Source organism: Sinohyriopsis cumingii, chromosome 2, assembly GCF_028554795.1.
Source record: "Sinohyriopsis cumingii isolate HCF-2022 chromosome 2, ASM2855479v2, whole genome shotgun sequence".
Lineage (NCBI taxonomy): Eukaryota > Metazoa > Mollusca > Bivalvia > Unionida > Unionidae > Sinohyriopsis > Sinohyriopsis cumingii.
In genome coordinates this window covers 23555494-23576869 of record NC_142962.1, presented here as the reverse complement: position 1 = coordinate 23576869, position 21376 = coordinate 23555494, and the positions used below count along the sequence as shown (strand labels likewise).

Here is a 21376-nt window from a genome sequence, read left to right as displayed (position 1 = left end):
TGCATTTGGATTTAATTTTTTATGTTCAGATATATACAGTGGCTATAATTTAAAGCAAGACTGGGTTATATACATAACAAATCTGATTCCAGACCCCTTTGTTTAAAGAGAACATATGTTAATCTCACAAATTTCATGTGCTGACTGTTTTAGCATTTAAAAGTTAGAATGGAAATTGATAATTCATTTTTTTACTAATATGCAAGGTAATGCAGAATATTGCTCTGTGAATGTGCTGCTTTCTCCAAAGACACAAACTGAAAGTGACACTAGAATGTAATTTAGAATACAACAAAATGGCTTCCACCATCATTATTACAAGTGTACATCAAAATAGCATCCATCATTATTACAAGTATACATAAACAATGGCATACACCATCATTATTACAAATATACATAAAAAATGGCATCCACCATCATTATTACAAGTATACATAAAAAATGGCATACACCATCATTATTACAAGTATACATAAAAAATGGCATACACCATCATTATTACAAGTATACATAAAAAATGGCATCCACCATCATTATTACAAGTGTACGTAAAAATGGCATCCACCATCATTATTACAAGTGTACATAAAAATGGCATACACCATCATTATTACAAGTATAAATAAAAATGGCATCCACCATCATTATTACAAGTGTACAACAAAATGGCATCCACCTTCATTATTACAAGTATAGAAATCTGAATTCTTAAACAATAATGAATAAACTACATTTGTGTCACGTTATAATGCACCAAACCATTACAAATTTACAGATAAACAAATATCTGCTCTTGATCTGTAAGCAAACATGAATACTGATAGAATACTTCACTATAAGACTTATTGCTATAAAGAACCATTGGTGGGGACCTTAAGTTATTTGTTCAGCATTTAACCACTGAATTGTCAGCTAATAAAATATTCAACAAGAATTATACAAAGGACAATATTTGGGACAACCTCAATGAAACTTGTGGTTGATGTGGTGAGCATGGGACACAGACCTTGCAGCTGATATGGTGAACATGGGACACATGGGCCTTGTGGTTAATGTGGTGAGCATGGGGCACATGGACCTTGCAGTTGATGTGGTGAGCATGGGACACATGGGCCTTGTGGTTAATGTGGTGAGTGGTGAGGATGGGACACATGGGCCTTGTGGTTGATGTGGTAAGCATGTGATACATGGACCTTGTGGTGGAGCATGGGACACATGGGCCTTGTTTTTGACGTAGTGAACATGGGACACATGGACCTTGTGGTTAATGTGGTGAGCATGGGGCACATGGACCTTATGGTTGATCTGCTTAAGCATGGGACACATGGGCCTTGTGGTTGATGTGATAAGCATGGGACACATGGGCCTTGTGGTTGATGTAAGCATGGGACACATGGGCCTTGTGGTAGAACATGGGACACATGGATCTTGTGGTTGAGCATGGGACACATGTACCTTGTCAATGATGTAGTGAGCATGGGACACATGGACCTTGTGGTTGATGTGGTGAGCATGGGACACATGGACCTTGTGGTTGATGTGGTGTGCATGGGACACATGGATCTTGTGGCTAAGCATGGATTACATGGATCTTGTGGTTGATGTGGTGAGCACAGGACACATGGGCCTTGTGGAAGAAGTGGTGAGCATGGGACTCATGGACCTTGTAGTTGAAAAAGGGACACATATCTGGTGGCTGATGTTATGACCATGGGACACATGGACCTTGTGGTTGATGTGGTGAGCATGGGACACATTAATGCTTTACAAAAAGAAAAATTTCTAATAAATATAAACAAATTTTGTGGAGAGCTTCCACTAGATGACCTTACTGGATTTTGAAATAATCAGACATGTCTACCTACCTCCTTTTTGGAATTTGAGGGTGAAGGAAAGGTTATGCCAAGCAACATCTGAAGATTGTCCAACAAACTTTTATCTTCATTCCTGATAAGGAAAGAAAAGCCATAAAAAACAAATTCTCTCTCCAACTGTGGCTTTCTTTAACCGTTATCCTCATCAAATAACATGTCCTATGTAAGAAGTTTCAATACATGTATAATATAACCATTATCATCATAAAGCACAAGCCTCATCTGAGAAATTTCTATATATGTATAATGCAACCATTATCCTGATCAAATAACATGTACTATGTGAGAAATGTCTATACATGTATAATGCAACAATTATGCTCATGAAATGCATGCCCTATGTGAGAAATGTCTATACATGTATAATGCAACCATTATGCTCATGAAATGCATGCCCTATGTGAGAAATGTCTATTCATGTACACCTCTTCCTCAATAACTCGTGCACATCAGGGTCCAAAAACAAAGACCACTCTATAAGTGAGGGTGCAAGTTACCGAGGGACCTCCAAAAAATCTGCAAGACATAAAGACAATGTGGGATTTGGGGGTGGGGAACTGGACTGTTTAATGACTGAATCCTTGTTTTATAATCGCATTGAGAATAATTGTCAATAAAGTGCTTTTTCTGATGAAGTTGTTAGTTATTCTGTATAAATTACATTTATTGTCAAAATGTCCAACATCTGAAAGAACAGGTAACATAATTACAAGTGGTTTCAACAACCAACAAAGTACGTGAAAACATTCATGTATTAGATCATGACTGTTTGTTTTGTTGATTAGTCTGGTTCCCAGAGTGGTATTTAATAGTATTTTGGCAAACAATGAGCCTACAAAGCAGGGAACCAGACTAACTGTTGATACACAACCAAACAAGATTCCTTTTTATAAAAATACCACACAACATTTCATTATACAATCATCTACGTCAAAACTCAATTACTGAATTGTTCAATTAGTAAAATATTGATGCCGTGATTTCATTGCAAGGAACAGTGAAACTTCTTATCATCCTGGAAGATATCTCTACGTGTGAATTCAGGAATTCTCTGAAACTCGTTTTCCCCACAATGGTCCATATCTGTGAAACAAAGCCCTTTATTTTACGAAGTACTCATTTCCTATGGTTGCCTTGCTATCTTTAATTAGTTATGATTGAGTAGGTTAATTTAAGGTAGTTTAATTAGATTACATACACAGTAACATTTATAACTGTTTGATTGGTCAACTGAAACGAGTTACCAGACATATGACTGGGGCCACTGGTTCTTAAGCATGTAGGATTTTTATGCCTTTTAACTTTTGTTTTGTTTATTCCACCTCCTTTATCTGATTCAAAAGACACAATTAACGTGATAATAGAAAAGGAGGCCAGATTTTTATTTAGTGCAACAATACAACAAATGCTTCCACTAGTCCAATATCAAAACATGGTCAGCACTTGGTTAGGTTCTCAGAGAAATGCTCGCTGGCATAGCTGTTATGGTAGATTGACACATTTTACGTTTAATTACAAGGACACGTTGCATTTATGATGATTACACTTGAAAGGAACTAAAAGATCGAACTAGAACACAAATTTCAACTGATACAAAAATTATTTAATTGGTATTTATTTATTAAAGTACTGCCTCCACTAGTCGTGACTTTTTTTTATCAAAATTTCCTTGAATATCATTAATAAAAGTGTACTTTGGGAAGAAAATGTAACAAATCTTATGACTTCTTTTTAAATTTGATATTTCCTAAAGTTTATTAAATTTTCCAGGTCCAATCTTCTGTTTTCGATGATAAAATGAGCGAGATATCAAATTTTCCATTACCAGTTTTGATTATGATCTTATTCAAGTTCAACAAATGGGGATCAAATTTATTTTCTGCTTTAAAAAATGGGATCTATGCCCAAACCTGCATTATAAGTGGGTTCATGAGTTATGAGGGCATGAGTTATTGAGGGAGTGGTGTATAATGTAACCATTATCCTCATGAAATACATGCCCTATGTGAGAAATGTCTATACATGTAAAATGCAACCATTATGCTCAGGAAATACATGCCCTATGTGAGAAATTTCTATACATGTATAATGCAACCATTAAGCTCAGGAAATACATGCCCTATGCAAGAAATTTATATACATGTATAATGCAACTTGCAAAATGTCTTGAAGAATGATCAATTAATAAGAACCAACACTATAAGATGTTCTTGGTAATTTCTTCTTTTTTCCATCATGCTTTTTAACAACAGGTTCAACAAACTTTGGTGACTACATAGTTAAAATCACTGCTTTGTTTGTCTGGGTTATTGTATATATCAACTTTTAAAAAACTTAAAATTTATGTGATTTTAGACAGGCAACTAAAATTCACAAATTTTATTCCTTAAGTCAACAAAATTAATAATATAATAATTATTCTGCCTATAAATAAGCTGCAAATTTCTCTGTTACACATATGCTGATTTTACAATATTCATTGCATTTATTACATGTGACCATCTAATAAGTACAGTATGTTACTGAAAATATTATTAAAGGATGAAAAAAATGATGACTGTGATATTTTTGGTTTCTGGGACGTTGCCACCTTTTAAACAATGATTTACTGTGAAAGTTGCAAATCTGTAATCTTCTTTGTATGACTAACTGCTTAATGAATAGGATTTCATGCAAAGTAGTAGACAATAGCTTTGTATGACTAACTGCTTAATGAATAGGTTTTCATGCAAAGTAGTAACCAATAGCATTGTATGACTAACTGCTTAATGAATAGGTTTTCATGCAAAGTAGTAGCCAACAGCTTTGTATGACTAATTGCTTAATGAATAGGATTTCATGAAAAGTAGTAGACAATAGCTTTGTATGACTAACTGCTTAATGATTAGGTTTTCATGCAAAGTAGTAACCAATAACTTTGTATGACTAACTGCTTAATGAATAGGTTTTCATGCAAAGTAGTAACCAATAGCTTTGTATGACTAACTGCTTAATGAATAGGATTTCATGAAAAGTAGTAGCCAATAGCTTTGTATGACTAACTACATAATGAATAGGTTTTCATGCAAAGTAGTAACCAATAGCTTTGTATGACTAACTGCTTAATGATAGGTTTTCATGCAAAGTAGTAGCCAATAGCTTTGTATGACTAATTGCTTAATGAATAGGTTTTCATGCAAAGCAGTAACCAATAGCTTTGTATGACTAACTGCTTAATGAATAGGATTTCATGAAAAGTAGTAGACAATAGCTTTGTATGACTAACTGCTTAATGAATAGGTTTTCATGCAAAGTAGTAGACAATAGCTTTGTATGACTAACTGCTTAATGAATAGGTTTTCATGCAAAGTAGTAGCCAACAGCTTTGTATGACTAACTGCTTAATAAATAGGATTTCATGCAAAGTAGTAGCCAATAGCTTTGTATGACTAATTACATAATGAATAGGATTTCATGCAAAGTAGTAACCAATAGCTTTGTATGACTAACTGCTTAATGAATATTATTTCATGAAAAGTAGTAGACAATAGCTTTGCATGACTAACTGCTTAATGACTAGGATTTCATGCAAAGTAGTAGCCAATAGCTTTGCATGACTAACTGCTTAACAAATAGGAATTCATGCAAAGTAGTAGCAAATAGCTTTGTATGACTAACTGCATAATGAATACGTTTTCATGCAAAGTAGTAGACAATAGCTTTGTATGACTAACTGCTTAATGAATAGGAATTCATACAAAGTAGTAGACAATAGCTTTGTATGACTAACTGCGTAATGAATAGGTTTTCATGCCAAGTGGAAGCCAATGGTCACTAGATTATGTCAGCAGAAAGGAAAATTGACTAACTAATGGACAAGTGTAGAAACCAAAAATATTGTACTCCATGGCTCCAGCACCTGAGTGTAGATCTGTGACAGTAATTAAGATGGCACCATCATAAAAGAATCTATCAGTGTGGAGATAGCCAGTATCGATGTTGGATTACAGGACTCACTGGTAGCTATTTACTCACCAAAACTGTATATTTTTATCCATGCTATCTCGCAGTGGAGACACAGCTGAAAAAAATTAACTCAGTTTCAGAAGGCAATAACAACATACTGAAAACTCATGTCTAGTACAAGGTTGCAAAACTTGAATATAGTTCATTAAGGAAAGCATTGTGACCTGAAACCTAAATGGTCCTTCTTTATGCATGCCAGTTTCTGGGTTTAAACAACTGACTGGACTAAGTTCTGTCAGAAAAGAAATCCACCAATCCATCACTGAATCAAACACCAGCATACAAAAATCAAAAGTGGAATGTAAACAGTAAATGTTGCATGCATGAATCAAAATAAATGAAACAGCAATGGATGTATTGATAAAATGTAACCTGAAAAAATGAGATTAGTGAAAAAAAACAAACAAAACAAAATCTGCATCAAATATTTTTAGCAGTGAACAAGAAAGTAAGTTATGCTAGGTATCATATTTACTGTGTAAGTAGGCTCACTGTACACTATAATTCAGGTCTCCCTGTTAAGTCTAACGGGCCCATACATTATAAAGTTTTTTTTTTACCTTTATCTTTTTTCATGCTGAAGAAATTTGAAAATATGCACATTCAAAATAAATAACATAACAACACTCATAATAGTTTATAACGGTTTCTTGACATGGTAATCAAACAAGAGCTGGTCACTGCTGTGTGACGTATGCTGATCTTGCCAATTTTGCTTTGACATTAGTGTCTGTAAGTGTTAGGTCACTGACAATTTTACATTTTTTGTGTCCCTATAAATCTTGGGACACAAAAAATAATTATTTTTTCCTGTCCCTATACTTACCTTCAAGCACAACTGACACTTGTGCTTGATGGTAAGCCATTGTGCTTGACTTACCATCAAGTCAGTTGTGCTCGACTTACCATCAAGTCACAACTGACAGTCACACGAGTCATGATATTACCCAGACAAGATAAAAGGAACCAAATACATTTTCTTATGGAATAAAATCACCAAGCAAATCCAACAAAAGTGCTAACCTACCAGACTGCACTCTAGTTTCTACAAATCTAAATCACAAAGATAAAAGCTTGAGCAATCAATTGCATCTATTAGGCCTTGGAACACCAAATTCCATTCCAATGCAAGGCTTGCAAAGTGATCTCCAATATTTTTAAGGCATACTTGAATTTCTGAATTCTCAAAATATATAAAATTTACCTTTAAGTGTTGTTTGGATTCATCCCTTTGCCAGCAATTGTTTCTTCACTGCAGCTGATACTGGTTTGGTCTAAGAGCAGGTGCTGACAGCAAGACAAGTTGAACAGACAGTTCTTGTGATGCCTGCTTAATATGCATTTCCTCAATTTTTCTGCCAAATAGTAACACATGCCAAAGGGTGCTGATTTGCAGGGCAAAGGCCTGATGTGGCTTAAGAGTGGACACCTGCAGACAGGCATCTTGTCTCATGAGATTCAAGTTAACCAAATACATCAGGGTATTAGCCATCATGCTATGTGTGGCCATGTTAATCACCTTGGTAATGATTCCCATGCATGATCATTTCTGATTTTCCATCCAGTCACAAAATTGCCACTGAATCAGTAGCAAACATGTTTTGTCCTAACCTGAAGGCTGCATATAATACATTTTGTTCCCCATTTTAAAACAGAGGGTTGGTAAAACTGAGGTTGCTCTCATCAGGCATTCTGTCATTATCAGAATAAAAGATTCTGAGGATAGGGATAAGGTTTTCCATCATCAGTCTAAAGTTTGATATAGGATAAGCCATAAAGATATGAGCCAGCAGATGCATCTGTGCCAGGGTTTGTCTTGCTAGTACAAAATATGTGTTGACAGGTCAGCTAACCAATCAGCTTTGGTCATTGCTGAAGAGTAAGCTCAATAACTGTCTAGGTGATCTGTCTGGTGAAATGGATGGATCACTATCCACGGTGTGGCCAGCCAGTACATGGCACAGATCACCAGAGACATATTCCTGGTCACAGCTAGACTGGCTGGTCAGCAGTCAAAAAGGTGATATACAGCCTGGAATGATAGTCAAATGGATCATCTGCCTCATGCTCCCCATCTTAAAGGTCCCAAGGTCAGACATGTAGGGGAAATTTCACTTATTGGGCAGCCTAGAAAATGGAGGAAAATCTAATATATGTCAAACCATCATTGGAGAAATAAGACCTGGTGGTGAATAAATTCACACAATGCTAGTAACCATGTCATCTTTTGTACTAGTTGTCACATCTGTGACTCTGACAATGCATGTGGAGAATGTATGGGTTCTTCCATTTTCAGCTGACTCGATGCAACAGTAGCAGTGGGCTTTTGCCAAGATGCATCAGTTTTGATGGGGGGACTATCAGTGTGATGGGGGGGACTATCAGTTTTGATGTGGGGACTATCAGTGTGGTTCCCACTATGCTGGTATGTGAGGACAGCTTCAGATGGAAACTTAGCACATCACAGTCCATCTCTCAGGACTTGTTCCATCTCAGTATTGTTGACTATGTTTTCTGACCATGACAATGCATGATGTTGTTGTTGTTGTTCTAGGATTTAACACCATTTTTCAGCACAAGATACGCTATACATGGTGGCCAGCATAACTGGTGGAGGAAGAACACTGGAAAACTCAGGGAAGAACCACCGACCCACAAGAAGCTACTGGCTGGCTTTCCCACGTACCCATGCTAGCCGAGCCTTGGACTCGAACCCACGCTGACAGAGGTGAGATGGCAGTGATCCGGAATGGTGAGCGCTCTAGACCACTCGGGGCCCTCGACAATGCATGAAGCATTTGATGAATATCTGGTACACACAAGGAAGGAACACATGTCAAGGTCATCAAACAAATTCTTTCCCCAACTTGGGAAAAAGTATCTGATGTGGTTTTACATTTATTACATATCCTCTTTTTAGTCATAAATTCTTTCAAATTTTGTAATATATACTTTTAAAAAAATGAATTATGCATTTGGCATTTTACTAAAGATATTTCACAACCCTGTGAAAAATCACCATGTGATGGAGGTAACAGGGGCTAGGCTTAGATATATATATTGTGCGGTTGTTTCATCAGTCTGCATCAATTATATGGTGATTTACTGTTCAACATTAATTATTCTTAATGTTGTATGGGGCATAAGAATGGATTTAAGCTGCAGTCACAGGAAAGTGAATTTTTCCTCACTTATCTAACAGAACCTAGGTTTTGGACCAGTATGTGACCCTTTTTCATACATTCTTCTTACTAAATACACACCATACTTCCAATTTCATGCAAATTTCAAAGAACAACAGTAACTAAATACATTCAATTTTATACAGAAAGCTCATTTATTTACAGTACATTCAACTCTCTATTATTATGTTTTCATTATAAGAAATTATTAATGAAATAAACTTAAAGGTAATAATTTAAACATATATTTTAACAAAATGAAGATTCAATCTCTTTCTATGAAGTGGAGTATATTTGTAATAATCATTTGGAAATTTTTCATAAAAAGAAAATTCCAAGCAATATTGTTTTTTTCTCTTTATTTCTACATGAACAGATGCAAGAACTCAAAGTGTAAACAAACATACAATTCCCTGCCAAGTGATGAAAAAGTCTCAATGACACTGCAACAAGACATTATTCTTCTAATTTAAATCATCATCAAAGCAGCTGCTGCCATCTGTGTCTACCTTTATTTGCAAATGTTGTCAGTTTTATCCTCAGATTTACTAAATAAATTTGATTTCTACGAAGTATTAATAGACAAATTTTAATTTCCCCCATTTCATCTAACTCATTTAAAAAAATATAAAAAATATAAATAAAAACCAAAGTCCACAAACCATATTTCTGAAACTCTGATGCTTAAATGGTTTTTGAATTTGGGTTTTTAGATGATTTACATTGTGAAATGTATCTTCTCTGTGTCATCCATGTTGCATCTGGGAACGAGATCAATGGGTGAATGGTTCAAAAAGTTTTTTCCTCCAATTTCTTAAACCTTTCTGTAGAAGGTTGTTGTGCCCAGAATTCAGCACTTTGTGGCAATTAGCAAACTGATCTGAAGATGAAATAATGTAACTTAAATCCCTTAATTATCTGTTTATACTGTGTTGTATCTCCATCATGTTTGGTGTCATTCTACACATCAGATTCATCTGAAAACTCACTGTCAAACATTTTGTACAAATACTGTTGTCAACCTCAACTAACTCTAATTTCTTTGTGGAAGATACCATGAAATGCCCACAAACTGGTCATGAAATGCCCATAAACTGGTCCTCTTTACTTAATGGTACCCCACCATTATCCCCAGTAGAAAAAAGCAGCCATATTCTTCCAATATGACTATATGCTTTACAATTATAAACATGTGCTGACATTTCTGAATAGTTTAAATCATTCCCAATATTTTACAAGCAGACTATTATTAAATATTTCAAGCTGTAATATTTCCAGGCTGGGTGTACGATATGGAATTTTAGGTGTTTGATATGGGATCACAGAATAAACATCTGTATCAAATGCCAGATCAGCCATGCAAGATTAAAAGGTAAGTAATAAAATGCATGTTGTATCGAACAAAAGCCACAAGTAAACATCCCAACCTACTGAGCAGAAGTGAATGGAGGTAAGTAGAGGAGTTTCTTCCCTTTGTCCATATGGCATATTTTCCATCTGTCCACGTTTGCTAGATTCAAGAGATAGTAGAGCTTCTTCCTAACATTAATTGAATCAGGGAGTATACTAAAAGGAGGAACATTTATTTTCAGTACCGATATTGTTGACAGCATTAATGCTTTCTTGACACAAACCTTGGTCAGCTCCCAGAAAGCGACACTCTGGTAAAACCCTCGGGTGCTTTGGGTCAACTGCAATCTGAAGTGAAGCACTGGAACCTACAAAAACAAAACCACAACAGATATTAATTTCAACATAATCCAATCCAGCCGCTATAAATTTGTTCTAACACAGTAAAGCTTTTCTAGTCTGGAAATCCCCAGGACAAGAAAATTTATTCAGGATTACTGTTACATCACATGACTGGAATACAGTGCACAACCACGAAACAGCAAAGACCCAGATCTGAAAATACATAATGCACTACCAGATCATGTAGGGCTACACTGTTACCTGAAATAATTGAACAACAGCATAACATCTGATCTTCCCAACTTTGAACAACATAAATCCAGACCTACAACACACAAAGTGCCTGCAAAACAGGGTCTATTATGTTCACTGGAAACCTTAGAACTAATATCATTCAAGTAGACTCAGATCTGGGACAGATCAGGCCCCTCCATCATAAAACTGTACTCGACTCTAAATTTTACCAAAATATATTCTGGCCATTCAAAAGGGTGCATTTGTATATTTTGAGTGTTCTCCTTGCCTGGAGTAAAATTTGTTATACAAAATTACTGAGTAATGTTTGATGACAGACGGGACTGAGTACATGTTGTCTGCAGTTGGGACTCATGGTAAAAACTAGAAACTACAATAATAGTAAGTCAACCAGAAGAATACATTATATGTCACAGGGAACCAAGTACATGTTGTCTGCAGTAGGGACTCATGGTAAAAACTAGAAACTACAATAATAATAAGTCAACCAGAAGAATTCATTATATGACACAGGGAACCAAGTACATGTTGTCTGCAGTAGGGACTCATGGTAAAAACTAGAAAATACAATAATAATAAGTCAACCAGAAGAATGTACATTATATGACACAGGGAACCAAGTACATGTTGTCTGCAGTCGGGCCTCATTGTATAAACTTGAAAACATAAAAAAATAAATCACTGAGAACAATGTCCTTCCTTATCATTTATGCCAGGCCATGAATTAGTGAAATTCTTTTTAGTAATTAGCAAAGAACATTTTATAAATATGGATTGAAAACAATGAACCCCTGGCATGAGACAGCTGGGGTGAAACTTCTGTTAATGTGATGAGGAGCATAATCAGTGTTCAAAATTGAGATTTTACAATTAAACATTGACTATCCACAAACCAATTATCCACCATCTGAATTCAACTGGAAGAACTAAACATCAAGTGGACACTAGTTTATATTCAAGGGTTGAAAATTTACTATCCCAACTTAAAATGGCAAGTGAAAATTTCAGTGATTCTGAATTTACTAATGTATTGCTTAAATGAAAAGAATGTTCAGCTGAGAATATTGCTACGTCAGTTCATTAAAAGTCCAAATTTTCTACTGGAAGTTTGTTTTCTGTTTGTTTCATTCAACCGTATGCAAGTATTTCACTCCCTGTCATTAATACTAATAAACACTTACCAGAGGGAGAGCAGACTGGTCTCAATTTGAAATTACAGTCAAAACAGTCCGAGCAGTCACCTGTTTACAGTCTATTCCCCCCCCACCCCGTCTATATAGATAACCCTGTATGTAATGGTAACCTGCCTTCTGCACTCAGCAGCGAGGTGTTTCCAAACTAAACAATCGTTTCTCCATACCTTGAACAGTCACTGAAGCATATCTACAGTGACCACTCAATCTATGCAAACTGAATTTTTGCTTTATGAGAAAATACTAACATTAATAACAATGATAAAATAACAACAATAATGATATTCAGTGCATGTGAACCTGTGTAGAGAGGTCACCTGTTTACAATGGCTAGTTTTGCCTTTAACCATGGTGGCAGACGTTGATAGGTTTGACTGTACTTACAGCTGGTGTCAGAAAAGTCACAGAATACATTCCAGAAAACAGGATTTATTCTTATCTTTTATGATACCAAGAGTTTTGAATTCCTTATCATCATTTATCTGGAGAATCATTTACCAGGACAAAATCCACATCTCACATCTGGATAATAAACCTTTGACTGTAGCAACAACAAGAAAACAAATTGTCAAAAATAAAGACTTAATTCCACTACATTAAGGATATTTTGGGTATAGAGCATGCCCCCTGCCCCCAAATTTCAAGTGTAGATTATCACCTCTGAGCCCTATAATTCAAGTGTAGAGTATGGCCTCCAATCCCCCTAATTTCAAATGTAGAGTATGACCCCCAAATCCTCTGATTTCAAGTCAGGAGTACAGCCACCAAGCGATCTAATTTCAAATGTAGAGTATGGCCTCCAATCCCCTGATATCAAGTGTAGAGTATGACACCCAAGCCCCCAATTTTAAGTGCAGAGTATGACCCCCAATTTTAAGTGCAGAGTATGATCCCCAAATCCCCAAATTTCATGTGTAGATTATGACCCCACAAATCCCCTAATTTCATGTGTAGATTATGACCCCCAAATCCCCTAATTTCATGTGTAGAGTATGACCCCAAGCCCTCTAATTTAATGTGTAGAGTATGAGCCTCAAATCCCCTAATTTCATGTGTATAATATGACCCCCAAATCCCCTAATTTCATGTGTAGAGTATGACCCCCAAGCCCTCTAATTTCAATTCTAGAGTATGACCCCCAAGCCTTCTAATTTCATGTGTAGAGTATGATCCCCAAATCCCCTAATTTCATGTGTGGAGTATGACCCCCAAGCCCTCTAATTTCAATTCTAGAGTATGACCCCAGAGCCTCCTAATTTTATGTGGATGCTTATCAACTGTTAATTTGTCAAATGTGCTTGATTTGTTTATTATAGTGATGAAAAAATAACTTTTTCAATAAGACAGTTGTAATTCCTGCATACTTATTGCCATCCTGCGATGAACAGCACTGTAGTTTGGTTTTTCTGGCTCCAGGACCCAAGTATTCCTGTCAATTTCTCCCATCATATCCCAGAATTCCTGGTAAAGGGAGACAATGTGCTGAAACTGACTGTAGATGTCCTGCAAATGGCTCTATAAAGTTAAAAGAAAAGTTTTCATTGTGTACATGTATTAAAAGTATAAATATTCAGTGGAACTTGGCATCTCACCTGCTTCTTTAACACCTTTATCTCACTCTCTGAAACTTTCAAACAAACCCTTACCACTGTTGATCATGATGCAACAAATTTTCTGCTAAACCCATTACCTCATAACGTGTATGGCTCTTTAGCCCTTCAATATACATGCAGCAAAGTTACCCAGTGCAGTACACTATAAACAGAACACCTGTTACCTATTCGACTCCATACACATAAGCCTGCCTGTTAACTATTAAGCAGTGTAGCATATGTTACATTTAACATCAATTTTAACCATTTTACATTTTTGGTACACATATATTATGTATATAAAGATTTGAGAGTAAAAATCAGATCGTTATAGCTGTATAATTAATTTTCAAAGATGATTTTTTATGTGCTTTAAAATCTTGAGAGAACTCGTTCACCATCAAGTCAGAGAAGCTGCGTGACCAACTGTAGCTGCCATTTCTCATACTCTAAATGTACAAGTTCTCTGTCTGCGTCTACATCACTAAATCATCTGAATTTTATAATTTATAAAAACTAATTGCTGCCTACATCAATATCAGAGCTTTTACCTAAGTTATTAAAGCTTTCATAGTTGTAATTCTAATCAAGAAAACTCAAGTAAATACTGAATGAAATTCGCGGCCTCCATTATGGAGAGTGGAGAATACAACCCAGTTACTTTAAATAGCAGATTTTGACCAAATCTTAAACAGCAATCACGTGATCTGACATAATGGTTTTTCACACCAATGAATGCAGTATCTAATAGGGGGTTTTCCCCGAAGGTGGCACTATCTTACAGCAGGCATCGAATGGTGCTTCCATAAGAATGGTGTAGAGGCATCAAAAGGCACTTCAAGGCAAATCAGGTAGAGGTGTCAAAAGGCACTTCCATGAGAATGGAGTAGAGGTGTCCAAAGGCACTTGCATGAGGTAAAGGTGTATGCTAGACATGCAAGCAGAGAATTCCTCATATATCAGCACATATATTTTAGACCTTCAGTAATATTATTACAAAGTTTTATTATATAGCAAACTGCCATACTTACTTGCTAATAAGATGAGTCCAACTGCAACTGCACAGACCCAGACCCAGACCTGCTGTTGCATAATGCATTGGCAGATGTGGGTCTATGCAGTTTGCAAGAAGAAATCAGTAGAACATCATAGACCTTGATCTGTCAGCACATTATGCTCTGGCAGATAAGGATCCAGTAGTTTGCAGTTCTGACTTGACTTATAAGCAAGAATATGCTGTATTTTAAAGATATATGACTTTCAAAGTTTTTTATACAAAACTTGAACATCATTCACAATGATGAAAAATATTTTCTGCTTCAGTAAGCAGGTGAGACAATCAAAATAGAATAGCACATCAGCATGTTCACTTTAGACCCTTAGTAATATTATCTTAAAGTTAAATGCAACCTCTGATGTAGAAGATATGTGACTTTCCAAAATATGTATGCAACACTTAACAAAGTTTACTATGATGTTTAAGCATGTCTGACAGGTAAGACAAGAACTCCTAGCATATCATGGACAGGTACACAAGTACTCCTTGCATATCATGGACATGCAAGAAATAACTCCTAGCCTATCAAGGACAGGCAAGACAGGAACTCTTAGCATATCATGGACAGGTAAGACAGGAACTCCTAGCATATCATGGTCAGGTAAGACAGGAACTCCTAGCATATCATGGACAGGTAAGACAGGAACTCCTAGCATATCATGGACAGGTAAGACAGGAACTCCTAGCATATCATGGACAGGTAAGACAGGAACTCATAGCATATCATGGACAGGTAAGACAGGAATTCATATCATATCATAGTATAAACAATAGGACTATAATGATATTATGCCAAAGTTTCACTTTAATGTAGCTTACGATGTAGAAAATATATGACTTTCATTTTAATGTATCATATGGTGCAGAAAATATATAACTTTCACTTTAATGTAGCATATGGTGTAGAAAATATGTAACTTCCATTGTAACGTAGCATATGGTGTAGAAAATATGACATTCACTTTAATGTAGCATATGGTGTAGAAAATACGTAACTTTCACTTTAATGCAGCATATGGTGACGAAAGCAAATTTTTTTTAGTAAATTATGTTTCTCCAAGAATACTTACCCAATCACATTGCATTAGGAATATTAGATTTCTACCTCGCGAAGCCACCACCTATAAAAGTCGAAAATCATCTTACCCTCTCTATTTTTAGACAAAATGCAGTAACTCTGTCCCATTACCTCCCCTTGATACCACCAGGTCACAGGTTTTTAGCTGAGTGAGACATTAATGCAAATGCTCACATAGCAGGGTGGTTGGGAGGGGTTTAAGTAATGTGATTGTGTAAGCATTCTCGGAGAAACATAATTTACTAAGAATTTTGCTTTCTCCTTCGAATACATTCTCCAATCACATTACGTTAGGCAAACAACTAATAGAAGGAGGGGATGCTGAGCATCCAGCCTCTACCTCAGGTATCCTTCTGGAGACGAGTGGCTGGATTCCCCATATGAAAGATAACCCGTTCTCCTAATGATCTTCTCATCCACCAAAATTTTCACTGGTGAATCCAGCAAAGCTAATGGGCTGTGTTGATTGCTCTAGTTGGGTCTGGAGGCCATCTGTGCTGCTGCCACTGGTCCTACCAGATCCAATGTTTGTCTCTACGGCGCTAAATCTCTGAGGTAAAAGCTCGAGGAAGTTGACTCTACATGCAAGCCAAGAGCTTCTATAATATCTCAGATTGAAACACTGCATTTGAAAGTGAGGCTCACAGAAATGACTCTAATCTTGTGAGCTGTAATCCTCATGAGATGACTCTGATCTTGAGAGATCTCAGGGTATGCTGAAGGTATAACCCACTTCAGCCACTAAGCAATCACCTCACGGGTGATGTCTTGTTTTCTGGCCTTGACCGGGAGGAAAAGTCATTTCTATGAGCCCCGACTTGTCTCTGTGCATCTCAAGTAGTACTTGAGAGCACGAGCAAGATCTTGCATGGATGCTGCTCTTGATTTGTCTATGGAAGAGAGAGGACGAATGACAATTTGCTGATTACCAACTGATGGCAACCAATTCTTGGCAATGAAACCTGTTTGTGTAAGGAGGGAGGGCTACCAAACCCATCCAGTCTGAACTGAAGATAGTTTGGGTAAACTGAAAGGTCATGTAGCTCACTGACCCTGCATGCAGAGGCTAAAGCTATCTGGAAACAGGTCTTGTATGATAGGAACTTTAGTGAAGCATGAGCGAGAGGTTCAAACTTACCTGAGTTAAGACAAGTTAGAACCCAGGACAAAGTCCGTTTGGAAATGATGTTGTGATTTTGATCGCTGGAGATCAAAATTAGCTCACAGATCTGAGAGATTTTTATCATGTCCAATGTCATATCTGCTGCAATGATGGAATATATCCAAGATCATGGATCAATAGCCTTTGATAGTGATCGAAGCCAACTGTTTCTCATGAAAGTGCCCCAGAAAAAAGTCAGCCAACTGAGGGACTGAGGCACACAAAGAGACAATGTGATGGGTTTGGCATCAGTACATAAACACATGCCACTTCCCCTCATAATCCTTCAGAGTAGAAGGCCTTCTTGCTCTTGAGATTCTTTCCACAATTGACGGTTTGAATTGTTTCACCTGGTGTTTGAGAGGGGCAATCAGAATCATCATCTGAGTGACAGTCCAGAGGCTGAGGTTGTGAAGAAATTTGTGTGAAACAGGGTTAATGGGGATGTGAAAGTATGCGACGGTCATATCGAGACTGACGGCATACTCGCACCACAGACGGAGAGGCAGATCAACCTTGTTGTCTCCATTTTGAACTTCGGGGAAGGATAAATCAATTGAGGTGACTCAAATCGATTATAGGCCTTAGTTTGCCCTTTGTTTTTCGAATCAGGAACAGCCTTGAGATAAAATTCCCAGTAATTGTGGTTTTTGCAATCTCCACTGCCTGCTTGGAGAGGAGCTACTTAATCTCCTGTTGAAGTAAGGAACCCCTCTCCCAATCTGCCAGAACTTCAGTGAAGATTGGAGAGAATGAGAGGAGAGGGGGTTGACAAAATGAAACCTGAAGCTCTTCTGAAATGATCTGGATCTGGAAAGTATGTCAATGTTTGCGGTTGGGAGTCTTGAAGGTGGGAAAGTCTGTAAAATTCCTGCTGCTGTATGAACATTTAATTGTAGATTGTTGCTTCCTGATACTGGTTTTAGACTGGTACTGGGGCATATCATGCTGGGAGAGACCCCTCGTCTCCAGGTCGCTGAGCATCCCTTCACATGGGTGGGGTCTGAGGGGTCCAAACACCTGTGCGGGGGAAGGGGGATAGCAGTAATTTGGAGGGGTAGCTCCTGAGCTGCCTGACTCAGAGGATCTTCAGTTCATCCTCCAACTATCAGAGGAGACCCTAAAGGGGTCATCAATAAAGCAAAGCAGTTTAAGTGGAGCCGACCACGGACAAACATCACAATGGATCAAGATTGGCCGAAGCCATCGCAGCATTGACCATAGTATGAGGACCAACTCGATTGAAGACATGCAATCCTAGCTGTCGCCTCCCATGGATGGCCATTGTCAGATCGTTTGGCAAGTTGAAAGATTGCCATTGAGGCCATGTCTAACATGGAGAATATAACCATTATGTTCTGAACCTGCTTCAACGTGGCATGGAACACATTCTTATCTACTTTGTAAAACAGCAGAGTTGACATGTGAATGGCTGCCTTATTCTTGTCCAACGCCAAAAGGTCCATAATGAAGACATTGGAGTGCATCTGATACCAGCATGAGGTGAAGTTCACTTGAACCTGGCTCTCCAAAAAGAACGCCTTTGAGTTGCCAGGGTCGTGAATTCTAACTTAAAGCCGGTCATTAACCTCCTTAATTTTTGTCAATTGGGGAAGAAGCCAGAAAGAGGGTGTTTTCACCTCTTCCGCAACATCGACCGATGCCTTGACTTTGTAATCTTGTGAGGCGGGAGGAGCACTCCGAAGTGGCCACCACCCTATAAATTTCCTCAATGGTAGCTTGAGAGCTGAATTCAGTCTGCTCCATAGATGAGTTGGCATAAGATGGGTTTGTCGGTGACTCATCACACTCACTTTGCGCCAGGTCCTCATCCTGCTCAGTTCCAAGCTTGGCGTAACACATGTGGGTGGCTCTGATGACTCCATTCAGTCATATCTCTCCAAAATATGAGCATTCCCTAGAGGATAAGCCATCGAGCATCATCGGAACTGTAGGCATTGTTGGCACTGCTGGCCTTTCTGGTACTTCTGGCTGGTGAAAGTGGTGTGAGGTCAAGCCGTTGACTTGCTGTATATATGTTGGCCCAGCCAGTACATGTGCTGTTCTCTCCAGGCCACGGCTGAATGAAATCGCCAGTGAAATAAAATATGTTGCCTGTTGCCCAGCTAGACAGATGGATCTATCACTGAACATGGTATATTTGGCCCATTTCTGCCAAGCAGTCTCCATGCTGGGGTGGCAGCTTCTAGTGTAGGCTGGACGTCTGGTGTCGGTGCAGCAGTATTATTATTTTAGTCCAGCTGATCTGTCATTAATCCCATGCACCCTAACTTATCAACCCAAAGACCATGCTCTGACATGTGGGAAGGCTTACCCCATCTGGGTTGCCTAAAACTGGGGGAATATTCTCCTAAAGTATCCATAATAGCAAAAGATGGGAAGAGAGGGATGATTTGCTCAGATTGATGGAGTTGTATAATCGTCTGCTGTTTCAAGTGACACATCTTATCCAGCGACGAGTATTCCCCTCCTGTATCCTCTCTGTCCCTAGCTGTATATATTGGTTCCGTGCGACGAAACTTAGCAGGGGGGAGGGTCCCAGCATCCCCACAAGGCTTGCCACGGAGGCTGATACGGGGTGGAGACTAAGGATGTCTGAGGTATCCTGCCCTGACCTCAACCATCTCTCTTTCACCTTTGCTGCTTTCTTAAGCACCGCAGTCTATTTGTTTTCCATCCCAACACTGCATATTTTGCATGTTCATTGAGACATGCATTTTGCACATGTAATGCAGGGGTCATGGTTGTCCTTCCTAGCTTTAAATCTCTTGCATTTCATGCACTAAGATATGGCCCTGAAACAACACAAGAAAAAAACAAAAACAAATTAATGGTTAACGTCTTAACAGACTTAACAGACATATAATAAAGGTGTCATGACGTTATTTAAGGCCCTAATGGGCTTAATGTAATTAATCACTAGACAATCAAAACCTGAGTGCAGAGTGTGTGTGTGTGTGTGTGTGTGTGTGTGTGTGTGTATGTGTGTGTGTGTGCAAGTGTGTTTGTGTGATTTGGATTTTTTAATGTAGCTTTAACAATTTTTCAGTCATATCGCTACGATGTCTGCAGTGTGACAGTTTATAGTGATGTCTAGCACTGGGGTATCATGCTGCAGACATGTAGCATGATGTCCCCCACCCAGTCACATTATCCTGACACCAGGCTGACCAGTCCTAACCCTAACCTCTTAATGCTAAGCGCTAAGCGAGGCAGCTGTTAGTACCATTTTGTAAGTCTTTGGTATGACTCGACTGGAGATTGAACCCATGACTTCCTGCATCCGAGGCGGACGCTCTAACCACTAGGTCATCAGAGGGGTACCTGAGTGTAGAAAAAATAATATGGTCATAAATTCAAGCAAACAGTAATGTGTGTAATTACTACAACACTAAAGCTAAACAGATTTTTTATATACAAAAGCCCTATTGACTGAATATTAGTTAACCACAAGCTATCAAAACAACGTGAAAATTAATAACATGACCGTACATATCAGGCAACATTTAACTATATGTTAAAGCTGCTCCGCAATGAACAGAGTGAACAAAAAAAGTCCAATTCATGCTCAACACTGAATGGCCTTGTGTAGGTCAAGGATAGGGTGGTGGGATGGGGTCGTAGACACAAAGACCCAATAAGTATAAAAACCAGTCAAATTTTGCCTGAATTTGTAAAAATAATATATACAACCTGCAAGATGTGAATAAATCCAAACGCTTGATGATGGGCCTCTAGGCAAGTTGAGAAAGGCTGGATTGTCAGAGGCTATAGCACTGCATGCTCAATGCATGACAGCAAAGCTAAAAATTGGCAACACCTGGTGGTATCAAGGGGAGGTAATGAGCAAGAGTTACTGCCCTTTATAAATCTAAAAATAGACAGAATAAGAAGATTTTTGTCTTTTGTAGGGCTGGTTTCGCAAGGTAGTAGGCTAATATTCCTAATGTAATCTGAATGGGAAATGTATTCGAAGGAAAAGATATGTGACTTTCTCTTTAATGTTGTATACGGTGTAGAAAATTATTATTCTGGCTTTTTAGATGTTCTTGGCTTATAGAGTTCTCTATTTTTATTCAAGGATGACATGTGATTAGTTACATTCCCTTTTGTATAAGTACACATACATTTATATCACTAATTGAATTCCTTTTCATGCCATATGATGCTCGTGTTTCTTTTGAAATTTATAATGTACTTAAAATTAATGTCTTGGTATTTTTATATGTACTTCTTTCTAATGAAAAAGAACATATTTGCAC

At 37.7% G+C, this 21376-nt stretch overlaps 1 protein-coding gene across 3 annotated transcripts in view; it reads right to left on the bottom strand.

The window, feature by feature from the left end:
- LOC149804470 (E3 ubiquitin-protein ligase FANCL-like) overlaps positions 1-21376 on the bottom strand; it is a 100005-nt gene that overhangs the window by 8807 nt on the left and 69822 nt on the right. For all 3 annotated transcript variants that reach the window (XM_089940684.1, XM_089940683.1, XM_089940685.1), the window contains 4 exons: positions 13569-13719; positions 10699-10782; positions 5892-5937; positions 1869-1950 (listed from right to left, as the gene is read on the bottom strand). In XM_089940684.1, coding sequence (XP_089796810.1) covers positions 1869-1950; positions 5892-5937; positions 10699-10782; positions 13569-13719 — 363 coding nt within the window. The remainder of the gene's footprint in view (positions 1-1868; positions 1951-5891; positions 5938-10698; positions 10783-13568; positions 13720-21376) is intronic.